This window comes from Urtica dioica, chromosome 8, assembly GCF_054948205.1.
Source record: "Urtica dioica subsp. dioica isolate 48M chromosome 8, U.dioica_male_clone48M_v1_H2, whole genome shotgun sequence".
Lineage (NCBI taxonomy): Eukaryota > Viridiplantae > Streptophyta > Magnoliopsida > Rosales > Urticaceae > Urtica > Urtica dioica.
The window spans coordinates 14,319,332-14,331,210 of NC_142763.1; the positions used below are offsets into that span (position 1 = coordinate 14,319,332).

At 44.2% G+C, this 11,879-nt stretch overlaps 1 protein-coding gene across 1 annotated transcript; it reads right to left on the reverse strand.

Annotated features, from left to right (window-relative positions):
• Nucleotides 1-720: 720 nt before the first annotated feature.
• On the reverse strand, nt 721-2,480 carry LOC149388400 (uncharacterized). Its single transcript, XM_089622416.1, has 2 exons — nt 1,871-2,480; nt 721-1,775 (listed from the first exon to the last, which is right to left on the reverse strand). Exons 1-2 carry the CDS (start codon nt 2,478-2,480, stop codon nt 721-723), a joined length of 1,665 nt encoding a protein of 554 aa, XP_089478542.1.
• Nucleotides 2,481-11,879: the final 9,399 nt, after the last annotated feature.

Below are 11,879 nucleotides of genomic sequence, written 5' to 3' on the forward strand. Positions count from 1 at the left end.
GAACCTCCGCCATCTGAATCCGAACTGTCTCCGGATCCGTGTTGAGGTTGGACATCCTCGTTCACCACTCGATCCGGATCAACTCCATGCTCTCGAGCCGCTTCAGCTACTGCCGGATCCGGGTTCTGGTTGATGTCGTCCATGTGAACTTCGTCAATCCAGCGGAGCATTTCGTCGTCTCCCTCATTGTCGTTCCCCGAGCGTTCGAAAGCTCGTTCGATGATATCCAAAGGATCCAGGGGGTTGAGGTTGTTGTCGTGAATCCGAGTTGCTTCTCGGAGCTGCAACTTCATGTTGTACGAGCAGAAAACAAGCTTCTCGAGTCTGCCGTACGCTAGACGGTTCCTTTGTTTTGTGTGGACGAGGGCAAATGTACTCCAATTCCTCTCACAAGCGGAGGCGGATGCAGTTTGTGACAAAATTCGAATAGCCAACGTCTGTAAAGTCGGGGTCTAATTTCCGTAAAGCTCCCACCACTCACCTGCAATCATGTGACATAAATCATATCATGTCATTTATTACCATTCCATGACATAGTTAATGGCTTAATGCATACAATTCATCTCACAAGCTTACTTGCACAAAGGGTGCCTCATGCCGAAACAGCACTCCGTTGTGAGAAGTCCCCTCGAGCGTCTCGAAATGCGATTAACTGTAATTAGAAAATCAAATAAGACTCGTATATTCATAATGTGATATAGCTTGTAACAATTTATAGTTTTATATCTCTCTCCCAAGAGTTGACCCATCAAGATCCTGATGCAAGAAGTCGAACACCCTTGTCACAGCGGCCATGTGGGTATTGTCCATGTGGATATCCAGGTTAAACAGCAACTTTGGATTTAGGAAGAAAGCTGCAATGTGTAGTGGATGTTCCATTTGAGTACTCCATCTGTGGTTCACGATGTCGACAACCCATTTCTTCCCACTCATCGCTTCCAACTTCTTTCTCATCTCGTGGAAGACGTAGTATAGTAATCCCATCGTGGGATGCACCTCAGTGTCCACTAATCGAAGAGTGGTGTACATCGGCTCGAATATGGCACACACTTCGTCTACCGAATGCCAGAATCTGGGATTTAAACAAGTCTCGGCTATGGATGTAGCTGTAGGAGTTGCACTCAATTTGGAATCATCCCACCATTGACTACTGAACATCGTCCTCAACGCAGCTCTCTTCTCTCGGAGACTTCTGAGAGCTAGGTAGTTTGTGGCAAATCTTGTTGCGCCGGGACGGATGATTTCACCTGGGGATGTCTCCCGTAACTTGGACAACACAGTGCCGTGGTTGTAGATGAACTTAGTCGCATCCCTCGCAGATTTGATAGTTTGCTTAACACTATCTCTCTTCCCAATATCTTCAAACATCAGATCTAGACAATGTGCAGCGCAAGGTGTCCAGTATACATGGTACCTGCGTTGTAATTTCAACCCGGCACTCCTGTAGTTCGAACCGTTGTCGGTCACAACTTGGACGACATTCTCTTTTCCGATTTCTTTGAGCGCTGACCTCAGTATTCCGTAGATGTACTCCCCTATTTTCGTATGCTTTGATGCATCAACGGACTTTAAAAACACCGTTGCACCAGCACAATAAACCATAATGTTTATGATGCTCAGTCTGGTCGGCCCCGTCCAACCATCAGTGAGTATGGTGCAGTCGTATTTTACCCACCGCTTCTTTTGTTCGTCAAGGTAGTTCTCCGCATCTGCAACCTCCATATCGAGGTATTTGTTATGAATTTCATACGGAGTTGGTATAGGAACGCCTGGACCTGCAATATGCCAATATACATCATGTTAACGTTTCAAGAACACATGCGATTCGACAATATGAAAATAAAATTACTTATCACAAATTGAGGATTACCAAAGTCTTGAGCGGACGCTATCATGTTTTTGAACTCATGCGAGGCGGCCTTACTCGCCGGCACATGTTGGTGAACAAAGAATTTTGTTATGTGTCTTCCGAGCCACGTTCTCTTCTTCGGATCCACGATCTCATCGATTTTTGTTTGCTTCGCACTCGCTGACTTATATAATGACGGAGCAGCTTGTGGAGATTTTGCCGTAGAACCACTGCCGGGCCCCGACATCATCCGAGCCTCCCATTCCGTCTGCGCCGCCTCTTGTCTTGACCTCTTCATAACTGCTCGTAATTGCGCTTCGTATGCTTCTTCGCTTGATTCTTCCCCGCCAACATTTTTAGTCAATGTCTTTTGAAGCGTAGCGTCCAACGACTTTTTGTTCTTCGTTTTTACGACGTTGCCTTGAAGTAAAGCTTGCATCTCTTCTCTCACTTCAGGAGGGACTTTCTCACAGAATTTGACACTCCTCGTTGGGTCTACATGGGCTAGGTGGTTTTTCACTCTCGTGATGCCGCCACCTCCCATATTGTGCTCGCAAAATATGCACTTGTGGCCGCTACTTTTCCCGGGAATAGGTGTGCAATACTTCCTAGCTGGGTCGGGGGCCGACATTCTTGCAACTTGTAATCTACAAATGAACAAATAACATTTACAAAATATCACTAACTAATAACATTTACAAGTCACAAAATTTTTTCATAAATCAATAAACAAGTTCATCATAATTCATAACCTTAATCATCACTAACTAATCACATAATTATCAAATAATTCGGATTAAATCCAAAAAAATTACAAACATCAACACAAAATTTCTAAAATAAAAAACAAGTCACAAAATTTCTTCATAAATCAATAAACAAGTTCATCGTAACCTTAATCATCACTAACTAATCACAAAATTTTCAAATAATTCGGATTAAATCCAAAAAAATTACAAACATCAACACAAAATTTCTAAAATTAAAAACAACTCACAAAATTTCTTCATAAATCAATAAACCACTTCATCATAACCTTAATCATCACTAACTAATCACAAAATTATCAAATAATTCGGATTAAATCCAAAAAAATTACAAACATAAACACAAAATTTCTAAAATTAAAAACAAGTCACAAAATTTCTTCATAAATCAATAAACAAGTTCATCATAACCTTAATCATCACTAACTAATCACAAAATTATCAAATAATTCGGATTAAATCCAAAAAAATTACAAACATAAACACAAAATTTCTAAAATTAAAAACAAGTCACAAAATTTCTTCATAAATCAATAAACAAGTTCATCATAACCTTAATCATCACTAACTAATCACAAAATTATCAAATAATTCGGATTAAATCCAAAAAAATTACAAACATCAACACAAAATTTCTAAAATTAAAAACAACTCACAAAATTTCTTCATAAATCAATAAACCACTTCATCATAACCTTAATCATCACTAACTAATCACAAAATTATCAAATAATTCGGATTAAATCCAAAAAAATTAGAATCATGAACACAAACCTTAAATAAACACTACATTTAAGTTCACAACTATCAATTTATACTTAATCTTCAAAAATTATCAAGAAATTTCAAGTTTTAAACTCAAAATCATCAAGAAATAAAATTTGGCCGGGAAATGGACCGGGAAAGGAATTACCGGCGGGATCTGGGAGTTTTTGGCCTTCGGCGCGTCGGGAACTTGGCGAGACGGCGGGATCCGGTCGGGAAGCTGGCAAATTTGGTCTGAGTCACGGCGGTTTTTGAGCCCCTGTTTCCCGTCGCAAATGAAGAATTTTTAGGGTAAACCGGGTATTTATACCCGGTTTTGTTTTTTTTTTAACTGGACCGGACCGGGAAGTGGGAACCGGGTTCCCACCCGGATCCCGGTCCGGTTCCCCCGGAACCACCGGAAAACTCCGGTTTTGGTGGTTCCGGTGCCGGGTTGCTCCAAAAAGGGGGAACCGAACCGGTTCCCGTCCGGTTCCCCCGGTTTTTCAAACCTTGGTATATTGTTGGAAATTGAGTAACATTAAATAGGTGTTTTAATTAGCTCAATTTAATTTGTTCACTAAAAGATAAAATAGTGTGTTGTTAATTGAGAAAAGCGAGTTTGTGTGTGGAAAAGAGTCCCACATGGAATAAATACTACGGTGAATGAGGAAGTGGCGAGGTCGACTGGACGAAATGACGAAGTCATTCCAAGCTCGACTGGGCGAGGTCGATCTCCAGGTGAGCTCGACCTCCTGGCGAGTTCGACCTCGTGGCGAGTTCGACCTCCAGGCGAGATCGTTCTCCAGGCGAGCTCGACCTCCAAGCGAAACGGCACAGTCCGCGAGCTTCTCGCGACGCTTTTCGCCAACGGTCGCGACTCCTCATTTAGTAGTTATTTATGGTTACCGTTCGAACTAACGGTCACGTCGCTTCGAAACGAACAACCGTTTGGCCAACGGTCGTGTCGTTTGCGACTATAACCGTAGTTCGACCGAAATAGTGTGTCTGTTCGCAGTTCGACCGAAACAGTGCGTCTGTTCGTAGTTCGACCGAAACAGTGCGTCTGTTAGTCGAACCTATTCACGAACGGGTATGATTGCTTATATAATCCGACTTCGGACTCAGCAATCAACACAGGTTTTCGAACCAACTTTCTCTTTCCCCGAAACACTTATCCAGAAACACTGTTTTTGCTTATTTTCGGATTTTCACTCTGTCTTGGTGCAGTCCAAACTAGGCTTGTCGTATCCTGCGGTATTCTTATACAAAACCTTAAGACACTTTGGGGTACTCGAAATACTATAAGGAAAGCGTTCCTATGCGTGATTCAAGCCTCGAAGTCTTCAATTTCGAAGAATTTTCTAACAATCTTATAGTATCTTGTGCTATGGCTACCGAGGCGTCTGTTTCAAGTCTGAAAGTGATGAGCCAGGACTTCGTCAAGTTGGATCGCTTCGACGACACCAACTTCACCCGCTGGCAAGACAAGATGCGGTTCTTCCTTACTGTCATGAAGATCTTCTACGTGCTCGACCCGACGTTGATGCCCATCCCGGAGCCGACGGACGATGACGATGAAGAACTCAAGGCGGACCGGAAGAAGCGTCAAGAGGATGAGCTGATGTGCCGTGGTCACATTCTGAACACATTGTCAGAACGACTCTACGATCTCTACACCGACAATCCATCGGCGGTCGAGATATGGAAGGCTCTCGAGTACAAGTTCAAGGCCGAAGAAGAAGGTACCAAAAAGTTCCTTGTCTCGAGTTATTTTGATTTCAAGATGTTTGATGACAAGCCTATACTTGCTCAAGTTCATGAATTGCAAGTTATTGTGAACAAATTGAGGACAGTGAAGATAGACATTCCGGAGTCTTTCCAAGTTGGTGCGATTATTGCGAAGTTGCCCAATTCTTGGAAAGGCTATCAGAAGAAACTTCTTCACAACACCGAGGACTTCTCTTTGGAGCAAATCCAGAAACATCTTCGAATCGAGGAGGAATCGAAGATGAGAGAGAAGAATGCGGTGAGCGCTAAAGGCAAGAGGAAGTGGAATGACAATGAAGGAATTTCGGGTTCCAAAAAGGACTCGAAGAAATTCAAGCATTCCGGTAAATCTGGGTCCGGCAACAAGCCTATGTCCAAGGGGTCCAAAGGGGGCTGCTATGTGTGTGGCAAACCCGGTCACTATGCTCGAGATTGTCGACATCGCAAGACGGATGTGAAAGAGGTCGACGCCACTATGACCGATACTAACATAGTCGCTACGTTGAGCGAACTCATGGCGGTCAACGGCAAGGTTCAAGGGTGGTGGTACGACACTTTTGCTACCGTCCACGTCACCTATGATAGGGCTGCCTTCAAAACCTATTCTGAAGTCAATGATGGACAAGCGGTTCAGATGGGAAACGAGCATCGCTCTCAAGTTGTCGGCATCGGAAACGTGGATCTCAACTTCACCTCCGGGAAGAAGGTCACTTTGACCAATGTTCTTCATGTTCCGGATATGTGTAAGAACCTAGTTAGTGGCGATCTCCTATGCAAACCGGGGATCAAATCTGTGTTTGAGTCGGGCAAGCTTATCTTGACCCGTAATGGTTTATTTGTTGGCAAAGGCTATTCCAGTGAAGGTGATAGGTACGTTAATCACGCGTAAAACTCCTATTTCCCGAACCAAAAACCGACGAGTCCTCAAGTAATTTAATGATTTTTAGTAGGTTTTTGAGTAGTTTCAGGTTCAGATGAGCAATAGAGCGTCTACAATCAATTTCGTGAAAAGAGGACGGGATTTGGAGACAAAACGGTCGAAATAGAGTCAAAAAGCACAAGCAAGAAAGTTGGCGACTACGCGCGCCGTGCACCCTCCATCGCGCGCCGCGCGATGACAGGGATTCGAGATCGCGCGCCGCGCATCGACGATCGCGCGCCGCGCATACGGGAGCGCAAATCATGAAAATTCACAGAGTCTTATGCGCGCTCCGCGCATAACCTGGATTTCAGACCGCGCGCCGCGCCCTCCTTCGAGTTTTGACGGACTTACTTTCCGTTTTTGATGTTTTTGGGCGAATTAAACCATTCCAAAGGTCCAATATGCTCCGAAAATCACCCCTTACCTATTTATGAGACTCTAAGCTCAAAAAAACAAAATCTCCCCTTTTGTTTTAGTTTCTATTTTATTGTTTGGTTGTTCTTGAGAGCTTTTGAAAGAGAAAAAAGGCGTTCTTCAACGGAATTGACAACCCGACGAGTTCTCCTTCTCCGAATTCATTCGTTCTTCTTTCTTCTCTTCTTTTATTTATTTTATTGCTTTAGATTATTGTTGAACATCAATTTTATTTAATATGAATTCTGTTTTGGTTTCAATCTTTATTTTAGTGCTTTTAATTATTCTGTTGTGTTTAGCGTTGATTATGCATACCATTAGAGGCTAAGTTTCTTATGGGGTTGCGATGTAGCCGGGATTGATAATGGTTGGGGGGCTCGTTAGGGTTAGATAATTATTGTTTGCTTCATTATTATGGATTGCTTGATGTGAATTGTTCATTATGCTTTCTAGTGCTTGATCACCATTAAAATTGTTATCTAGGATTGTTTAGCTACTCGAGAGAGAGTAAATAATCGTGCTTTTGTTCATGTCATCATCGTTGATCCTAGGTTAGAAAATCTAGGCAATTTATGTAATCGTTTGAACTCTTGTTTCATTGTGTGTGATTGTTTTAATAGGATTAGATGCCGAGAGGATAATAATCCGTCAATTGCATAGGTTTGCTAGAACACTCGAGAGAGGCTAGTGAATAATTTTGATAGAGTGAGATTAGCATCCATAGGAGTAGATTTTGTTGTTCGAGCCCGAAACCCCCGCCCTAGTTAGTTCCGGTGAAATCGTGACCCCTACCTTCTCATCTTGCAAAACTCGTATTTAACTCTCTGCTTTAGTTTTATTATTGTTTTTGTTACAACCATCTTCTTAAGCTTACTTGGAATTAATTAGCATCAAGTTTTAGAAAATCGCTATAGTAACTATTCTATGTGGGATCGATATCCGTTACTTATGTAACACTATTACTTGTTCGATACGTCCGCTTGCGTGCTAGTTATAAAAACATCGCAACAAGTTTTTGGCGCCGTTGCCGGGGACTAGTCTACAATAGCGATCGGATTTGCTTGCTCTTGCTATTTAATTTCTTAATTTTTGTTTTCTAACTTTTTGTGTCACTTTCTTGCTTTTAAAGGTGTATGCGAAAAGACGGGTCATCAGCTCTCGTTCCAATCAACCCTGAGATCGAAAAATTTTGCAGAAAAAATCGAAAAGAATCAAAGGAACGAGCAATGGAAGAGAATAGGAACAACGCCGAGGAGCCTAAGACCCTGTTCCAATACGGGCTGCCGCCGACCGATGCCACACAATCGGCCATTGTTCTTCCGGTTCTTGCGGGTAATCAGAATTTCGAAATCAAGACCGGCGTGATCCATATGGTGCAACAATCCCAATTTTTGGGATCACCGGCCGAAGATCCGCAAGACCATCTCACCAACTTCGTCGAGATCAGCAACACGTTCAAGCTCCACAACGTGTCCGACGAAGCCATCCGCCTCCGCCTCTTCCCGTTTTCACTACGGGACCGAGCCAAGACGTGGCTCAACTCCTTCCCGCCCGGTTCCATCACCTCGTGGGCCGACCTGCGCGTCAAATTCATCTCAAAGTTCTTCCCGTTCGAGAAGATGCACAAGAGACGCAACGAGAACCATTCGTTCTCCTAGTTCGAGGGTGAGTCTTTATTTGAAGCTTGGGGACGCTTCAAGGAGCTGCAGCGGAAGTGCCCTAACCACGGCATCCAAGGGTAAATGATGGTGCAAATCTTCTACGGCGGCCTTTCTCCTTCATCGCGCACCCTCGTCAACACCGCCGCAGGGGGATCCTTCTTCCAAAAGACCGAGGAAGAAGCTCATGCCATCCTTGAGGAGCTCGCGTACAACAACGACCAATGTCCTTCCGAGCGAAGGATTCAGAAGCGCGAGCCCGTCACACCCGAGATGGAATTGATAAAAGCTCTCGCAGCACAGGTGGCCGACCTCACCAAAACGCTCCACGAGCAGAAAGCTACAGTTCATGCTATCCAAGCCCCTATTCTCGAGCCGTGCTTCTGGTGTGCTGGCCCTCATTCTAGCGATGAGTGCGGGCAAGGGAACAAGGGCCAACAAGCAAGCTTCATCAACAATCGGCCGCCCTACAATCAAGGCCCAATGAGCACTTATCAGAATGGATGATGGCGCGGTCCCCAGAATAACATGCCGATGCAACCCGCACCGCAAGCTCAGCCTCGACCGCCTCAGAATCAGCCCCGACCACCGCCGTATCAAGCCCCACCATTGCGAGCTTACAAGAACGAGACCAATCTGGAAGAGCTCGTAGCTAATCTGGCCACGTCGACGACTGCGTTCGTGAATACCACCACCGATTTCATGAACGAAACGAAGACGGCACTCTCGAACCAATCGGCTCAGATCCAAAATCTTGAGACGCAGGTGGGGCAACTCGCAACCGCCATCCACACACGACCCCAAGGCACACTTCCAAGCACCTCAGAAGTGAATCCAAGGGAGCATTGCAATGTCATTTATCATCAACATGTGGAAGTCACTGAGAGCCCGAAGAAAGAAGAAGAAGTGGCTGCCCCGGTCACCAAAGCTCCTACGCCGCCCTCGTCGGTCCGCATCTATGAGACGCCACTTTCGTTCCCGCAACGGCTCACGGTGGCGCTTTCCGCCGAGTGTAGTGCACTTCTAAAACAAGAGCTCCCGCCAAAGTTAGAAGATCCGGGCAAGTTCACATTGCTGTGCACTATTGGAGACATCTTCATCGAGAACGCGTTGTGCGATCTAGGTTCGGGCATCAACCTCATGCCATCGGCCGTCTTCAACAAACTCGGGGTGGGTGAACTAAAGCCCACGCGCACGACTCTCCAACTAGCAGATCGGACCATAAGGCACCCGCGCGGCTTCGTGGAAGACCTCATCGTAAAAGTTGGAAAATTCACTTTTCCGGCCGATTTTTACGTCATCGACATGGACGAGGATCGCGATATCCCCATTCTCTTTGGAATGGCCTTCTTAGCCACTTGCGGTGTTCGCATAGACGTGCAAAGAGGCGAGCTGATGATGCGCATGAAGAACGAGGAGGAGACGTTCGGGATCTGCGAAACCCGAAAGCGCAAGAAGGAAGAGGAAGAGGTCTACGTCATCGAGACGCACGAAGTCGCCACTCCACCACCCACACCTCCGCCAGGGGCTCCTAAAGAAGAATCAACAAAAAGTGCGAGCAAGGGTGCAAAGCCAAAGTCTCCATTCAAGCCAGGGCGAGGACATTGGCCGAAACCATTCAAAGAGGTATGGAGGAAGAAAGAGCGCGTGAAAGAAGATCCACCGCCGCCCGAGCGCGGCGGCAACGAGTAGGGGAGTTCTACCACCCCCGCGAGGTAAGTTCTCTGTCTCCCGTGTTTTTATGGATCTACATTGAGGACAATGTAGAGATTAAGTTTGGGGGGGGTGAACTACTTTGTGGGGGATTTCTGTTAGATTAGGTTGTTTTTATTTAATTTTTATTTTCTTAATTTTGTTTGGTGATTGCTTATAAGTGATAGTATTAAAGTGTTTCATCTCGTTACTTGTCAATGATACCATATATTTTCGAAGAAATCCGAGTTTGAGTCAATTTAATTTTTTTTTTTTTTTTTGTTCTTCATTGTGATTGACTAGTGGTTTGAGTAACACAATTTCGGTTGATTTTTCCCACTTATGCACACACGTCGTCCCGGGGTTTGAGTAGTCCTTAGAGGTTCGATCACATCTTTAAATGTCTTTTAGCTCACGAACACTAATAACCGCTCTAGCCCTCTTCGAGGCGAAATGACCTGACACAAACCTAGGAAAAATGACATAGGCCTTCATTTGGACCGATCAGAGCCAAAAAGCCAACCCGTAATACTTCCTTGAGCACCTTTTCAGAAAAAGCCGAACGATTAATCTTTTCTCGTTACTTAGTCAGAAAAAGCCAAGCCCATATTTGTTGAAATCCCACAAAGAACCCCGTTAACTTAGCGACTCTTGAGTGAATTCTTTCGATTTTGTGACATGTTTCTCGACTAGTCTCTCCGTGTTTTATAGTTCATTAGACACCATGCCGGTTGTTCGTGTTTATTTTTATTGTTTTGTATAAAAAAAAAAGAGAAAAAGAAAAGAAAAATAAAAGAAAAAAAATGAGAAAAAAAATAAAGAGAAAAAGAAAATACTACAAAAAAAAAGAATGTTTAATTTATGCGTTTTATTATTTATTTGTATTAGTTTTTGGCGTGGTAATCTGTGACATTAGTTTTAGAGACTAGACGTTGCATAGTCGAAGTTTGGGGGGGAAAACATTGGGAAGTAAAGGCTTAGGAAAGAAAACGTTCGCGAAAGGTGAAACGTTACACCATGAACGTGGGAATGGGTGAGTAAGAAATATCATGTGAAAGTTGGTGAGTTTGTGAGATTGAGTCGCTAGGTTGACGTTTTAGCCACATTCTGACCATATCCTACCGTTGACCCTAGCCTAACATTACAAGCCGACAAAGTCCTATTGATTTCCTCGGTAAGTGTCTTGCATTAGTGGAAAGTGAGCGGCGAAAAGCATTATGGTGTTCGATTCACAATCATCGCATTATTATTTGAGCATTTGACATTAGAAGACGTGAACGAACATATTGAGTTGACTTTTCTTTCTTTCGGGACATATTTCACACACGGGGGATTTTGATCGGGAACGTGTTACAAAAGGCCATTTAGTCAATCTAATTATTATTTTTGGTTTCATATGATGATTGACTTGGATTCGGAAATTTTTGTAGGTTGAGGCATGTAACTAACATTTGACATTGTTGCTAAACTTTGTGATCACCACTCGTTTTTAGTGTAACTTCTTTGGTGTGTTTATTTTATTGTCTAGTCTTTTGTGTTGCTTAAGGACAAGCAACGTTTTAAGTTTGGGGGGATTTGATAGGTGCGTTAATCACGCGTAAAACTCCTATTTTCCGAACCAAAAACCGACGAGTCCTCAAGTAATTTAATGGTTTTTCGTAGATTTTTGAGTAGTTTCAGGTTCAGATGAGCAATAGAGCGTCTACAATCAATTTCGTGAAAAGAGGACGGGATTTGGAGACAAAACGGTCGAAATAGAGTAAAAAAGCACAAGCAAGAAAGTTGGCGACTACGCGCGCCACGCACCCTCCATCGCGCGCCGCGCGATGACAGGATTCGAGACCGCGCGCCGCGCATCGACGATCGCGCGCCGCGCATACGGGAGCGCAAATCATGAAAATTCACAGAGTCTTATGCGCGCTCCGCGCATAACCTGGATTTCAGACCGTGCGCCGCGCAAGGACTACCGCACGCCGCGCCCTCCTTCGGGTTTTGACGGACTTACTTTCCATTTTTGATGTTTTTGGGCGAATTAAACCATTCCAAAGGCCTAATATGCTCCG

What these genes read in the sequence shown, in the direction of transcription:
- LOC149388400 (XM_089622416.1), bottom strand. Translation starts at nt 2,480, where the DNA reads ATGTCGGCCCCCGACCCAGCTAGGAAGTATTGCACACCTATTCCCGGG. An exon ending in AGCGTCCGCTCAAGACTTTG is followed by an intron (nt 1,776 to 1,870) that starts GTAATCCTCAAT and finishes GGCATATTGCAG; the next exon opens with GTCCAGGCGTTCCTATACCA.